This window comes from Ictalurus punctatus, chromosome 1 (assembly GCF_001660625.3).
Source record: "Ictalurus punctatus breed USDA103 chromosome 1, Coco_2.0, whole genome shotgun sequence".
Classification (NCBI taxonomy): Eukaryota; Metazoa; Chordata; class Actinopteri; order Siluriformes; family Ictaluridae; genus Ictalurus; species Ictalurus punctatus.
In genome coordinates this window covers 29,644,820-29,661,878 of record NC_030416.2, presented here as the reverse complement: position 1 = coordinate 29,661,878, position 17,059 = coordinate 29,644,820, and the positions used below count along the sequence as shown (strand labels likewise).

At 37.5% G+C, this 17,059-nt stretch overlaps 1 protein-coding gene across 5 annotated transcripts in view; it reads right to left on the bottom strand.

The window, feature by feature from the left end:
* The window catches only part of LOC108271803 (piezo-type mechanosensitive ion channel component 2), a 136,935-nt gene that overhangs the window by 90,238 nt on the left and 29,638 nt on the right, over positions 1-17,059 (bottom strand). For all 5 annotated transcript variants that reach the window (XM_053683724.1, XM_017479611.3, XM_017479601.3 and 2 more), the window contains one exon: positions 11,746-11,871. In XM_053683724.1, the coding sequence (XP_053539699.1) occupies positions 11,746-11,871 (126 nt within the window). The remainder of the gene's footprint in view (positions 1-11,745; positions 11,872-17,059) is intronic.

Here is a 17,059-nt window from a genome sequence, read left to right as displayed (position 1 = left end):
TGAATTATTAAGCAATATGTAAGAGATGATCTGACTTTCGAGGCTGAATATTGTTAACTTTCATTACATCCCCTGAAATTGCTGTACTATGGAAAGCAGTTCTTATAATACTGATATAGATGTTCCTTCGGTTCTTTATGCAAATTATTTACTATATCAATAGTATACTCTGGTGTATTTTTGTAAATTTTAACCGTTTGTACCACTGTGCTGCCAAAATTCGTTTTCTAGTTTAAGTGGTTGGAGGGAGTGAAGCACTTGCAAGAACGTTGAGGATTGTTCCAAGGAGAAGTCTTTCTTCATTTATTTTTACTGTTAGCACACACAAACACAAGTGAGTGCTCGTCACACCATAGCTGGCACAATCTTTCTACAATCTTTCACTTTGCCAAACCAATCATAGCTCCACGATCCCCAGTCCAATCTTGAGCTCAGGTAACTCTGTGTCTGCATGGGTTTCTTCGGTTTCTTCACACAAAAACATGCCGAGAGAAGAACTGGCAACTCGAAACTGCCCCTGGTGTGAATAAGTGTGCAAATGTGTGTGCATAATGCACTGCGATGGACTGGCGTCCCATCCAAGCTGGCCTCATGCCCAGTGTTTCTGGGATTGCCTCTGGAGCCACCGACAACCTGACCAGCATAAAGCAGCTACAGAATAAATGAATAAATATATATAGCACTTTTGTCTCAACGCAGAATGAATTTTGGCTTTAGATCTAGATCCCAGGGCTGACAGAGGCAAGAAAAATCTCCTTGATGTGTGAGGAAGAAACCTCAAGCCCTCAAGACCTCTTCTCAGCAACACCAGATAGTGGAACACACTGAATTTTGATTTGTACAGGGTCCTGTATTCTCACAGCTTCTAGAAGAGACAACTTCAATCTTATTCACAAAGAACCGCTTTTTATTCCAACCAGATAGGAGCCAAGTCTTATAGTTGTTTGAAGACCAAGAACAAATTATTAAAAGTGGAATAAGGCTCCCGGTTGATTGGATCGAAAACCTGCACTAGCACTTTGCAGATCAGAACTTTCTCAACTCTTACTACTTAGCAAATGATTGCATAACATTTCTAGAAACTTCTACACAGAAAATAATTAAATAGCCTTTCTCATAAATTCTACAAAAAGTGCGTCCACTGACACTCAAACTGCTTTCACATTCTAAATAGTTATAAGAACAAATATGCAGACTTGTCCTTATGTCCTTATGGACATTTTGGTCCTAATGTCCTTATAGACATTTTTGTCTTTTTCATAATTTTTTATTTTATTTTTTATCATTTTGTCTGTGTTAATGCAAACAGCATAAAGTTTGCAAAAGGTGTGTATTTTTATTGGAATTTGAATATTTCACGCTCATTTGCTTTCATAAATCTATATTAAATTAGATACACAAAAATAGTTACACTCAGGACCTTAAGAACAAAAAGGCCCCAATGAAACCCATTCAAATTTCAATATTTAATCCCCATGACGTTTAAGGATAAAAATCATTCATTCTGTATTAATAGGCTTTTATTTTGTTGAAAAGGTTTCAAAACATTGATTTAAAAAAAAAAAAAAATACTGAAATGTGTAGTAATTTCTCAGGTTTAGCCTCTGGGGAAAATACATGCTTTTCCCTTTTTCTGATTCTGCTGTATTATAGAGCACTGCAGACCAACTGAATAAATGATGCAGCTATAAATGTGTGTGTGTGTTTGCATGGATATCAGAATTGTGGTTTGTATGTGCGTACTGAAAATGTTATGTGTGTGTGAGCAGTTTGAAAGAAATGATATTGTACTGGAAATCACAAATCCCACCCCATGTATACGAGTCAAAGAAGGTTAATGAGTTTTGAAGATTTTTGCATTATGTAAAAAAACCTGCTGTTTAAAGGGTTAAAATTCTGAAAATGAATGAATGTTTGGTAATTATGATCAGAAATGATGCTGGTAAAAAAATCTGTCAGTAAAAGTGGAAAAAATATTAATATATAATATTTCTCTGACAGTTTTTTGACATGGACATTTTTGCCCTTTATGGACCTGAGTGGGTGTTTTTGGTGTTGTTGTTGTTGTTGTTGTTGTTTTTAAATCTGACACTGCATAAAAATTAATGTTGTTGTTAATCATTGACATATCAAAGACTGTAATAATGAAAGAAAAAAAATCTGCTTAGCATTTATTATATGGAAAATAATTACTATTGTTCTTTTTTTCTTAAAAAAAACAAAACAAAAAAACATCTGTGGCATTATGTAAACAAACCAGCATTTAAAGGGTTACAATTCTGAAAATGAATGAATGTTTGATAATTATGATTAGAACTGATGCTGGTAAAAAAAAAATCTACATCAGTGAAAGTGGAAAAATATATTAATATATAATATTTTTATGACAGTTTTTGGACATGGAAATTTTTGTCACACAAGGGTTAAACATATTTTCAATCATTTCACTTATCATATAAATATAAACACATAAAGACGGTGAATAGGATTTGCCACCTCTTTAAACACCTCTCCACCAACAAACATGAATTTTGTTTTACAATGTTGATTAATTGAACCCTAAAGTGATCAATAACTAAATCTTCACTTTTACAAGAGTAATATTAAACATTTTGTGAGACTGAAGAGAAGATTTGGGAGTGGTTTGTGCCGTTTGGTTCATTGACCAATTAGGAATGCTTCATGCATGAACTCACCTCTTGCCACAACACACCCTTTAAGCACAGGGACTCGTTTTTCAAATCTGTTCATCTCTAAACTTCCCCCAGCTCTCCTCTACAGAAAGAGAGCTTGTTTTCTTGCGCCTCACCATCGTCGGGCTCAAAGGATCGCACTGCTGAAGCACACAGACTCTTTTTTTTTGACAACTAGCTGAAATTTATTCACTGCCAACAGCTATTGGGTGAGGTATGTAATTTTTGGCACAGGTTTGGCATCTAGCATTGTACAGAGATTTAAAGAGATGTTAAAAGCGGTCAGGAGACAGGAGACAAAACTGGTAATAAGTACAGCAGGAGTCACATAAATGTGTTGAGCTATTGCCTATGCAATGCACATATTAGTTTGTTGGTAGGAGACAGAAGCTTTCTAACACTACTCTCATTCAGAGGTTGGTGGAAAGCATGAAGAACAATTGGTAAGGAAGAACATTTTAGATGCACATCATGAATTAAATAGGCTGACATTCTGCAGGAGTTTGTTTCTATATGGTAGATGAATCACTTTATTGCACTGTAATATCAAATTTGTGAACACTAATGAGTCCACACCATAGTAACTACAGGGTTTGTCTTCAGTTCAATTCCAGAAGACCAGAGGTCATCAACTGGTGGACCACGGTCTGGACGCGAATGGAACACGATCAAATTGAGCACTCCAAAACATACTGTAGCCGCCGATAAACATATGCAAAAAAAAACTGTCTGCATTACAGCAACAAGCCTTTTAAACATGAACCATTGGGGCTTCTGTAGCAGATCCTCTATAATAACTAATCACATGCATAAACGATTAAGAGAAAAGGAATAATATTCACAGACTCTCCTACCTTAAAATTGTAATGATCCTTTCTGGCCTTATTAGTGAAATGACAACATGGCTTGTTTACAAAAAGTCAACAGCGAAAATATTATTTTGAGACTACTGGACAAAGAAATATGTTTCTTCTCTACATCAAATTCAAAGCAAATGTCTGTCATCTTTTCAGAGTCCATGGCGTTAGGCACAAGTGGTAACATACTAAAGCGCCAGTGAGAAACAAAACACTTCGAATTGTCTTATTTACAGCGATGTAGAACTAATCTTATGCGTTAAAAGGTAACTGCTGTTACTATTCAGTCATGTTTTTTGGGTAGTCGGATACCTCTGGGGGGCACAGCGGCTTAGTGATTAGAACACTTGCCTCGCACCTGCAGGGTTCAGGGTTCAAAATGCGCCTCCGCCCTGTGTGCGTGGAGTTTTCACGTTCTCCCCGTGCTTCGGGGTTTCCTGCCCAGTCCAAAGACATGCACTGTAGGCTAATTTCCGAATTGTCCATAATGGGTGATTGTGCCCTGCGATGGGCTAAGGGTCTCCCTTGCCTTATGCCCGACTTCCCTCCGATAGGCTCCAGACTTCCTGCGACCCTGTTTAGGATAAGCGCTATGGAAAATGGATGGATATCGCCGGCCTATTCTTCTGCACATATTGCCCAAAGGGAAACAAGTGACTTTGTAAAATATTGTAAAAAGGATTAAAAATTACATAATTTGTTACCCTATATTAACTCTATCCATGTGTATGTCTAATGAGGTTTGTCCAAACACCAGCTGTTCCCAGATGTCGTTTGCAGCTCAGCTGCCACTTCCTCTCTATGGCGTATGGATGCGGACAGACCAGGCGCTGAGCTTCTCTGTTGTACTGTACTGGGTTGAGTGTATATGCGTACATCATTATATCACACTGTGGAATCAGCACCAGATCCACTTTAAACAAATTGGGTAATATGGAAGCCATGGTGAGTCCAGCTGGGCTTAGATTTGAGATCAGTCACTCTTCCCACGTGGGGCCTCTACTGACCAAAGGAAATGGTCTATGCATGTCGATTAATCGCAGAGGCCTGTTTGTCTCAGAATGTGTTTCTTGTATGTTTCTGATTGAACATGCAAAAAATGTTTGCAGGCTATTGAGTTGTAGTCTTGTTGAACTAGACCAAAGTAATAGCAAAAACATGCACTCAAAAATCCATAATGAAATGAAATAAAATCCATAATACACATTTATTGAATATAATAGTGTTAAATGAGTTAGTGCGTTGGTAATGGTCTGGTCATATTAGTAACTCTATGTCCTGTTATATTTAACATCTTGCAATGTTTGGCTATTTTGGATTTTATTAAATTTTGGAGTGTGGGATTTTTTTTTTTTAAATTATTTTATTTTATTTTTTTTAGTATGTTTCAGAACCACACTGGTAAAAGACCAGGAGGAGGAATATACAAGTTTACATAAACTATTCTGAGGTGACAATTATGCAACCACAAAATATATTTTTAAACATTTCCTATATTTGAATCTGCTTATAAATCACATGCAGACCTGTAAATATTGAGCAATTTTCTCTTCGGTTACTAAATAAAGGTACACCAGGAAACCCAGGGGAAATCGGAGAAGAGCTATGAATAGGATAATGGAATCAGACAGAAATAAATGAGGAATGCTAGTGTGAAGCACTGCTGAGAAAAACAGAGCGAAGAAGAAGAAGAAGACCAGTTGAGAAAGGGACAGGGATAATATAACACAATATTTGTCTTTCACTTATTTGATTTTATCTGGGGTGTGCAATCCATCCATCCATTTTCCGTACTGCTTATCCTACTCAGAGTCATGGGGAGCCTGAAGCTTATCCCAGGGAACGCAATGCACAAGGCAGGGGACACCCAACCCACTTACACACACATTCACACACTGTGGACAATTTGGAAATGCCAAACAGCCTACAATGCATGTCTTTGGACTGGGGGAGGAAACTGGAATACCTGGAGGAAACCCTTGAAGCATGGGGAGAACATGCAAACTCCACACACAATCCGGCACAGGCAGGATTCAAACCCCCAACCCTTGAGGTGCAAGGCAAAACCTGCTAGTCACCCAGTCACCATGGCCCCTGGAGTGCAATGCGTTTGAGGAAAGGAAATACTAAATTACAATGTGTCCAGTGTGTATGAGAGTATGTGTATCTAAGCATGCATGTGCATGCATGCTCTAATCCTGTTTTCACTATGTTTCATTTGTTATTACTACACATAGCTGATAAAGTAAATCTCCTGGGTTCATCAGTAGTCCATGAACTTATGTACTGGGGTCACTGAGTTCATTATGTACTGGGGTCACTGAGTTCATCTGCCAATCACAAGACAATTTATTAAATGTATTATTTGAGCTAATTTGAGGTAGACCTTTCTGTCTCAGAACGTGTAACTTTATATAAAGTCCACTAAGTACAGAATGTAAATAATTTAAGAGGATATATATTAATACTGCGTGGTGAGGTCATATCTGGTTCATGGCCAAATGTTGCTGTTTATTAAAGCTGGGGTCAGTGGTTTTTAGGTCAGAACACTTTAAATAATATTTTAGTTCGCTTCACTTTTTGGCAGATTCACTAGAATATCTGCTCAGAGGAGAAGATCGCATGACTGTGGAGGCCCTGGACGAGGCCCTGTGAAGGAGAGAAAAACAAAAAAAAAACACCAACCAACTTTCAACTAATGTTGCACTGTGTTTTTGGAGGGAACACTAAAGGGGCAGGTTGTTATTGTTTGCTTGTTTATTCACGTTTAAATACAACTAGCTTCAGTTACCCTCTGCCAAAATTGATGACTATACCTTAAACAAAGCAAGTAAAAAATTATTAAACTCCCACTGCTACAGAATCTCTGGATGTTATTACAGCCAAGAATTAGAAAATGTTTATTTTTCATTTTGGTTTGTTTTGAACAGACAAAATAGTTTTACATGCCTGTGCCAGTGCTCCACAACCCCCTCTTTAGTTTGAAATCGGTTAGATTAAAAAATGGTTCTTTACATATGCTAGTCTACTCTGCTTATAGGAAGCCTAGGGTTTAAACAAAACACTGTAACTAATCCGAAATGTGTTAATTAAATAAAATGTGAGTAAATTAAACACAATTTTAATAAATTAAATAAATTTGTTATTTATTTATTACATTATATTCATAGCATTCTTCTTTTCTGTGTGATTTGTTGCTTGAAGAATCATATTAAAAAATACTTTCTACAGATTTTCCTGCCATCGCTCCATCTTTGAAAAGCCAGCTACAGTGGCTATTTGGTGTTACAGTATATCCCCCTGTAGCCGGGTGTGCATGACAGGAATTTATGCCTGTTGGGAAAGTGGTTGCATTTAGGCTATACTGTCTGGAAATCGCACTGGAACAGAAAAATAACTTTATTAGCCAGTTAATCAATTTTTTAAATGTTTTCTTTCAGAAACATTTTAGAGCGATTCTGTTCATGGTTTCAGTTCAAGTTCAATGAAAAATCTTCCATTTTTGTTCCCCTGTCAGTGACGTCACTTCACAATGGTGAAAATCACATTTCTATGAATAAAACCCATATGAAAAACAGTGGAGATCACAGAGTGAGCTACTGAGGGAAACGTGCACGATCCAGGTCGTCCAAAACATGAAAATGTTTTATATTAAGCACTTCGAACAAACTCGTAAGTGTATTAACATGGCTCGTCGTGTCAGACGCTGCAACAGATGCGCGTACTGTTTAATGTGTTCCAGACATGTTTTCTTCAGTGCAAAAATGACATTTTTACGCTTTATATCCTCATCTGTAAAGATTAGAAATTTTTTCCATTCCATTCCATTTCCAGATTTCCATTTTACAGAAAGACTCGTCCTGACAGCGAGCGAGTCTCCGTTAAACGTCACTGAATGAGCGGGAGTCCATGCATGTGCGTCAATCAAGCAACGCGCAATAGAAAGGGACTGTGACTTAAATATTCATTTTGATCAAATATGTTGTTTGCTGCTGTATTTAGCGATATAGTTAGAAACAAAAGTACTTGTGTGTTTATGAGAGCGGTAACTGTGATGGGGTTATAACATGTACTTGTATAGAAATGTAAGAAGTGTCATACATTTACAGAATAAAGGAACATATTACTGTGTTTAAATGAGTGAATGTGTGCGTTACTGCACAACATTCAACCTCTTACCAGTTAACACTTAATCTGTGCTTTTGTTTATCTGTTTTTAGCATTTTGAATACAGTGATTTAACTTCTGCTTTAAAGCTTGTGGACAATCGGTTGTTTTTTGTTTTCAATATAGCATGTACAGCATAGTCCATATAGATATACTTAATACCTTTTTCATAGCCTTCAATTTGCACAATGTTTGAAGGACAACATCAGGCAGAATGTGAAATAACATAAAAAAAAGGCCTTTTAACGCAACTAATCGATTAATCTAAGAAATAATCTACAGATTAATTGAATATCAAAAGAATCGTTAGTTGCAGCCCTAGTGGTCAGCCATAATTGCAATTTTATGTGAAAGGATTGTGTACAGGTGGTCCAAGATCTGACCGCATGGCTTGTGACATGTGACACATATACACAAATTAACATTATACATTTAAATCTCTGGAGCTCCATCAGAGCATATAAAGTGTTTCATATACCAGCTGTGGTCTTCAGCACTCCTTTACCACATACTTGGCATCAGTTAGACCGAGTCTGAACAGACAGAAAAGTCATTAGATCCAATTCCTCACCATGACCATTTTAACAGGCTGAATTAAATCATTCAATTTTCTGGTACATTAGAATTGGTGGACACCAGCACCTGGGAACACTTCCACTACTCATGTTGATGAACCACTTTTAAGGTCTAATGACAAATTTGAACAAGCACGCAAACCCTGTCTAACCATTCTTATCTTTATCGTCATTATATTGTATACGGGGTGCACTGTGACTAAGAGGTTATCACGTTATCACCTCTAGGGTTAAGGGTTTGAATCCAGCCTCTGCCCTGTGTGCACAGAGTTTGCATGTTCTCCCCGTACTTTGGGGTTTCCTCTGGGTACTCCAGTTTCCAAATTGTTTGTAGTGTGCGATTGTGCCCAGAGATGGGTTGGCACCCCGTCCAGGGTGTCCCCCGCCTAGTGACCCAAGACCATTTTGTTTTATAAACACAGATAGACTAAATTAAGTAATGTAAACTGGTTAGGGTTTTTCAGAATTTTTAAATAGAATAGAATAAATTCTACAAGAAAAATGTTTATAATTAGTTCTCATGAATTAGTTGGATGTCAAAATGCCCGAATTTCTCATGTGGATACTGCAGATTTGGACCTGTAATCTTAAAGACAAAGACTGTCTTGTGCTCACACTATGCGTCCCAATCTGCTTATACTGAACATAATTTCAACACACTTAGTAATGTTTGCATGTACGTTACTAGAACTGTGTACTATAATGAATTATAATCTCACTATCTGGGGTCACCCAGAAGAGAATGGGTTCCTCTTAATTTCCTCCGCTGCCATCTCAGGGAGTTTTTCCTCCTCACTGTTGCCGCTGGCCTGCTTATTAGGGATTTAAATCCACATCTGGATTTCTGTAAAGTTGCTTTGTAACAACGTCTATATAAGTGCCATACAAATTAAATAAAATGTAACTGAATTGAAAAAAAGCCCGTAAGAGAAACATACAATAGCAGAGCAATACCCACAGCCCAAATGTTCAATTTACGAGGCATGTCACTGAACAGCCGTTCACGGCAAGAATTTATTTGAGTCTCTGATGAAAACTCATTGTTTAGGCGAACCTCATAGCACATGCCCTGCAAAAAAATACATCTTGGCAAGAAGAAATACAGTGCCCTCTACTAATATTGTCACCCTTGGTATATATGAGCAAAGAAGGCTATGAAAAATTACATTTACATTTATTCATTTAGCAGATGTTTTTTATCCAAAGCAACTTACAAATGCGTAAGTTGTAAGTTGTAAGGGTAGAGGTGTAAGAGCCAGAGTAAGTTTTTTTTTTTTTAATTTAAATTGTTGTTATTGTTTAACTTTTTGATCGTTTGCTCAAAAAATTTACAAAAACTCTCTGTTCTCAGGAATATCAAACAATTTCAAACACAACACAGGTTTATAAAAAAAAATCTTTGTTAAATATAGGTGTACAACAATTATTGGCACCCCCATGAATTCAAATGAGAAAAATATATTTGAAGTATATTCCCATTGATATTAATTTTTTTTTTAGTACACCAGGGTAACTAGGAACAGGAAATCATTTAACAATGACTTCCTGTTTCACAGGGGTATAAATATGATGTAACATATAGGCCAAATTCATAACAATGGGTAAGACCAAGGAATATAGCTGAGATGTGTGGAAAAAGGTTGTTGAGCTTCACAAAATGGGAAGTGGCTATAAGAAAATAGCACAAAGATTGAAAATGTCCATTTCCACCATCAGGGCAATAATTAAGAAGTTCCAGTCAACTGGAAATGTTGTCAATCAACCTGAAATTGGACGCGTGTCTATATTGTCTCGATGCAATGTGAAGAGAATGGTTCGAGGGGCCAAAAAATCTGCAAGGATCACAGCTGGAGAATTGCAGAAGTTAGTTGCGTCTTGAGGTCAGAAAATCTCCAAAACTGCAATCCGAAGTCACCTACATCACCACAAGTTGTTTGGAAGAGTTTCAAGAAAAAAGCCTCTACTCTCATCCAAAAACAAACTCAAGCGTCTTCAGTTTCCCTGACACTACTGGAACTTCAAATGGGATCAGGTTCTATGGTGAGATGAACTTTTTTCAAAAAGAGCTTTTTGTTAATAAACTCCAGAAGTGTTTTTGATGCACACAGAGAGGTAGCCATATGGAAAAGTACCTCATGCCCACGGTTAAATATGGTGGTGGCTCTTTAATGTTTCAGGGCTGTTTTTCTTTTAGAGGACCTGGACATTTTGTTAGGATACATGGCATCATAGACTCAAATATGAACAGATGTTAAATGAAAACCTGACTGCCTCTGTCAGAAAGCTTAAAATTGGCCGTGGTTGGATCTTCAAGCAGGACAATTATCCAAAACATACATCAAAAACAACATTAAAATGGTTTACTGATCACAAAATCAAGGTCCTGCCATGTCCATCCCAGTCTCCTGACTCGAAACCCATAGAAAACCTGTGGGGTGAACTGAAGAGGAGAGTCCACCAGAATGGACCTCTAAAGTTGAAGGATCTAGAAAGATTCTGCATGGAGGAATGGTCTCAGTTCCCTTGGCATGTATTCTCCAACCTCATCAGGCATTATAGGAGAAGACTCAGAGCTGTTATCTTGGCAAAGGGAGGTATCACAAAGTGTTGACTAAAAGGGTGCCAACAATTGTTGAACACATATATTTAACAAAGATATTTTTTTTGATAAACATGTGATTTGTTTGCAATTGTTTTATATCCATGAGAGCAGAGTATTTTTGTGAATTTTCTGAAAAAAGATCAAAAGGTTAAACAATAAAGACAATTTTTCACAACCTTCTTTGCTCAAATTTACTAAGGGTGGCAATATTAGTGGAGGGCACTGTATCTTGAATATAGCCACATTTATCTAGTATTTTCTATTATAATATACAATAAACCAAATATAAGATTATTAATCCTATTTCTAGACATTCTGTTACTAATTTCAAGCTTGAAATAAACGAACTGTTGGCAAATCACTTTTTCGAATTTTAAACATTTATTTCTAGAAAGGAAAAAAGGCATCTAAAACCGGCTGAATAATCTTGTTTGATTTATGATAATCTCACAGTATGAAATATTAGATAAATTTGCCCACATCTGAGATCTTTTCACTTACTAAGATATCATTTTTTGCAGTGAGGACACTAAACCGATGACCTTATAACTCTGAAAACACTTCTGCTGGATTTGAACACTTTTCTGTTCATTATGTGCCGATTCCCCATCTTGTGCACAGATGTTGTGGCTTATCGCTGCTTGGAGATCGTGTATACTCCGTGCCAGTTATGAGCGGTGTTGTTTGGATAAATGCCCAGTCGTTCTTGGGGTTTCTGATAAAACCCCACTCGTGTCAGTGTAAGATCCAGGAGAGAGCTTCTAATGTTTGGTCTCCTGCACCAGTGATCAGAGTTCATATTTAAATGCATTTATTATTATTTGAGAGCTTTTTGAGAGACGGGTACTTACAGTTGAAGTTGGGCTCGATGTTGTCTCCTGCTAGCAGGCTGTTGATGGTGATCTGATAAATGATGTGCAGCAGTAAGAAGGTCAGACTGGTGAAGCACAGGGATTTCAGCAAGCGTCCTGTGTGACCTGGAGGAGAGACACAGGTATGTGTTCAGAAAACTGTGGAACACTGATACATATCGTGTCCACAGATGATCAGTGACTGTATTTTAAATAGAAAGTTTTCTCATGGTTATTTCCTAAAGAAAATCCATGCAGTGTTACTCAATGAATTATTATTGAAAAGCTTTGGGCCCAGATTGTGTCTATCTGTCGTATGGAAAGGAAATCCAGAAATCCAGTTGTGAATCCGGGTGAAAGTACACTTGAGATCCTCTGTGTCTACACGTTATGTGAAAGAGCTGCCGTAATCCACCACTGTTAGTAGTAATACACCCCGCTTTACATTTCTCTCTCTCTCTCTCTCTCTCTCTCTCTCTCTCTCTCTCTCTCTCTCTCTCTGTCTCTCTGTCTCTCAGTAGTAACATACCACTGATGTTTTTGGCAGTCTGTCGACTGTTCGTCATGCAAAGACCGCTGAGCGCCGTGTGAGTTCAGAGCTGTGCCATTTTCAGAAAATGTCAACTGAAACGGCATGCACAAGAGGAAAAAGTTGGACTTGATTTGTCCTCTGGTACATAAACGCTCTCATGACGTGATGGGACACATGGATGGAAACAGCTGGGGGTGGATGTTGATGACTGTATATCATGATAGATTATAGGGTTATGGATACACCGGTAGAAATTCTCCCCACAATAAGAATTAGTTTTCTCGCGATAATAACGATAAAGCCTAGTTGATGACGTATTTCTGTGTGGGACGGTGTGCGACCAAAGGCGAACGTGAAGCTGAGGAGGAGTTTATCGCTAAAAGAGGAGCTACCTCTACAATCTGAAACTGGTTTGGTTTCATAAAATCAGTTTTACTCTTAGATCAATGTTTGTGTTTCTGAGGCTCTCAAGACTACATGCAGCTGTCACTTGTAACCAAAAACAGTGGTGAATGGTACTATATTTATATCGTCATTGATATCGTTATCAATAGCGATAAATACCAGAAAATATCGTGATATAGTTTTAAGTCCATATCGCCCATCCCTAATGTATTAGTAATCATTTATTAGCGAAAAATTCCTTGACAACATTTGAGTTATTTTTCATAGTAGAAGACTTCTCTACATGTATTTCACAGGTGAATCCGTGAGATATTACTTTTTTAATTTCCCCGTAATTTACAATATGTATGTCCTGTATGGATGGAACTGTGTAGGAATGACTTCCTCTACCCTTTATGTGAAGTTTAAAATGAGGTCCTAAATATGAAAGTAGCTCTAAAATTACATTACAGGCTGAAAAAGCAAGTGTCCTTTCATTAAATTCAGAGCTCACAGAGAATCACATAAACATTTTCCATTTTCAGTAAAATAAAAGTGAATTTAAATTTGTATTACAGAATTTCACACAGATTTGCTTTATTTATAAAGAATGTACAGTACATACAGTAGTAATAAAGTGGTAAATGTTAAAAACAAAGGTGGGCAGCAACAAAGTTCAATTACTTTATTACTGTATTCAATATACTTGAGCTTTTCTTTTATCTAATACTTTTGCCTTTTACTCACATTTGAAAAAATATATATAATTAGGTATATATACACTTAAATACACACTAATTTTCTTTATAATCACATGTCTGTAAAGTAATGCATTGACTTAAGCATCAGACTGGATCACGAAGTGGATCTAATTCCTAACAAATCTAAATTTCAACTTATGTGACATGAAGAATGATCCCTAATACCTCTCAGTGTAATCTATCTGCTGCTATGTACACTCTGTATTGATTAAGGCAGTTTCTGTCGTGAACGCTACAGTCTAGCATTTAGCTAATTTATATACTCAGAATTATTATCATACTGGCTAACATTGAGAGATTAGGAATAAAGCTGTTCTTAGCTTTAGCTAAAATTTTCCCATGTTCATAAATTCGTTGCTGAAAAAGGTGTTATCATCAGGAATTCGAATCACTGTATTATTTGATCTTTTATGAATCTTTATGAATCTATTCATTTGTAGCTGTAATTCAACTTTTACCAGAAAATGTATTTACATGAGTAACTGCACTTTTACTTGAGTAGAGAACGGGAGTACTTTTACCACCTGTGAGTAAAGGATTCAAACCATAATATTTGTTTAACTATAATTCTGGAATTAATAGACAATCCTAGCACTTTCACCTTCTGGGCTTTTAAAAAGCACAGCTCTTAAATAATGGTGTCTGTTAGTGAGTGTGAGTGAAAGTAAGGCTTTGCGTTGGAGCGTGTCTCGATAAAAGAGACAGCCAGACCACAGACACAGTGCAGACCTGCAGTCCTCTAAACACACACTAAAGCTACACTTCCATTCCTCTCACACAGGTAAGACCCCATGGGTCAACAAGCTGTCACATGCAGTGTATCCACAATCACTTTTAAGTGTAGGCTCATAAATAATCTCTACAGTAGCAGAGTCCTTCAGACAAGTGGTACTAACCAGACCACACTCACATAGTAAGAAACCTGATGTCTGAATAACATCTTCAACTTTTCTACTGCTTTATTTAGGGGAAAAAGAACCTTCTGATTTAAGTGGCCCAATGACTTGTTGTTGTGTTGTTCCTATGAGTCACATATTTCGGTTAATTCGCATACATTGCAGGGTTTTATGTGTTGCAGCAAAACAGGTTTTGTGTCTCTGGCATTAAAACAAGAGAGATATTTTTGCCAAGTAGATTATTGCTATGATTACTATGTTTCTCATTAAAACTGCGCATTGTTTTCTTAATTAAAATAAATATGTTATACCTCTTGTATACATTTAAATCACCCTTGTATTTCAGCACCTACTTGTAATCACTATGGAAACCTTAAAACGATGTTGTACAGGTTGGCAAGCTACGTCTACCAAGGTGTCATTCTTTTTACAACGCTTTACTGTTGTGAAAATGTTTTACAGGGCCCTGTCAAGCCACACTATTTTTATTGTGCGTTTTTATGGTTTGCTTTGGCTTGGACTCTGATTAGAATGTGTTTTAATCATAACAGCAAATAAAAAAGGAAACTCAATTGTTACAAAGCCATGCAACGACTTAGCCGTAAACTGTTAAGACTGAATATGTGTTGTGACTGACAAAAATACACTCATTCATCTTCAGTAAACGCCTGATCATGGGCTGGGTCACGGCGGATCTAGAGCATATCCTGGGAACACTGGGCACGAGGCAGGAATATACTCTGGATAGAACACCAGTCCAACGCAGAGCATCATGCGCACACATAGTTTCACCCTCATTCTCAGCTAGGGGGCAATTTTGTGTAGCCAGTCCACCTACTGGCATGTTTCTGGACAGTGGGAGGAATCCAGAGAACCCAGAGTAAACCGGCACAGATACGAAGGCCACATGCGAAACTCCACATGGACACACCTGACTCTGACTCTGAGACCTGACTCTGGAGCTATGTGGCGGTAACACTGCACCACCAGGTCATTCAAAATAAACAGACATACATGTAAATATTTAGTAACTAATCTGTCCAGATATTAACACTACAGAAAGTTTAATGGGTTATAGCAGTGTTCTGACAACTAGGGAACTGTAAAAATGGTGTCACGACCTCGCCGGCAGATGGCGCTGCGGCGTTGACGTGCACACGCGCGCTCTGCAGCCGCATGCGTGCACGAGATTACGGAAGGAATTGTTTCCTATGGACACGTGCCTTTGTTTAGGTTTTGTTCTCTTCCTGTTTAAGCATTGGTTGATGTTTGAGGGTGTGTCATTATTGGTCCCAGCTGTCTATGGTCAAGAGTGATTTTGTTTGTTATTTAAAGCCCTCGTGTTACTGTGCACGTTACACAGTATTCCTTGAAGAAGTGAATGTAATGGTGAATATGTTAAGTACGCTAAGCAGTCTTGTTTTTGTGTCCGGTTTTTGTTCCATGCCTCGCGTCCAGTTCCATATGTAAACCTAGATCATCTATTCCTGTCTAGACCGCATTTCTTGTTTATTGACTTCTGTTCGAAAATAAAGTCGTTGATCTGCGCTTGCTTCTGCGTCTACTTCTGTTTCGTAACAAATGGATTTTAGTCCAGTTTTTGATATAAAATGACAAAATACAGTATATTGTATACAACATTTTATTACTCATAGATTATCTTAAATATAAAACACAGATGTATACACGGTTTAAAAAGCACCATGGGAAATTATTTATACACTATGAGCTTTTTGTCTAAAAACAGTCATGAAAAATTGTCTGGTACCAGGTGACAAAGCAACAGCACTTTGACTAAAGAAAAATACTTTGAATATTCGCACCAGTTATGGCTATATAACAGAGAGGTTCAACCCTTTTGTGTCATTAGTGCTAGTGATACATACAAGTATGTATTTTTATAGGGGAGGGTCATATTTGCATAAGGGGCAAGAGAGGATATGGAAATTTACCAGGTGTATAAGGGGCATTTTTGGAGAGAGAGACAGAAAAAAAAGAATTAAATCAATAAATCTAGCTAAAACTAAAAATTGAGTGAATTTTATAGTTGCTTATGTGCTCATGTGTTGATGGAGTGTGGAACCATGCAGAGCTTTAAGAGATACAACAGTAAAATGTCCTTAAAAACACCACTAGGGATAAACTCCTGGGCTGCTAGAGACTGATCCTGGCACAGGAAGCTCAAATATGGACCAGATGTGTTTATGATGTAGGCATGCAAGAACAAAGAAGGTTGTGTTAGTGCATGCCTATCGACTCGCCGTTTGGGCAACAGGCTCTGATTTCATTTCCCCCTGATGGGCTACTTCATCCATTCTGTGATGATTGAATGGGTTTCTGTGTTATGCTCCAATACTACCTCAGTTAGACTTTCTAAATACATCTGTGTGGATCATAAGGAAGGTAATAAAGTTGGATTAACCCAATCGAATACGTGTTCTATGAAGTTCCTTGTGCATGCCAAAGTATTAATATTGTCATCCTGAATGCTGAAATTTCATCAGTCTAATTGTATTTAAACACCATTCCCCGATGACCTTGTCTTGCCAAAATTAGGAATGAGCTGCTTAGGTCATTTTTAAAGCCCCCTGCTGAGAGCTTGGCTCATGTGAATCAGAGATGCATGTTGTGCAACTTGGCTTCTGTTTGTGAACATAATTTGGGATGTTCTTGGAGACTAAAGAAAAAAAAAAGTCCAGTATCATGTGGTAATCCTATCAGGGCCTCTATAAGCTTTTACC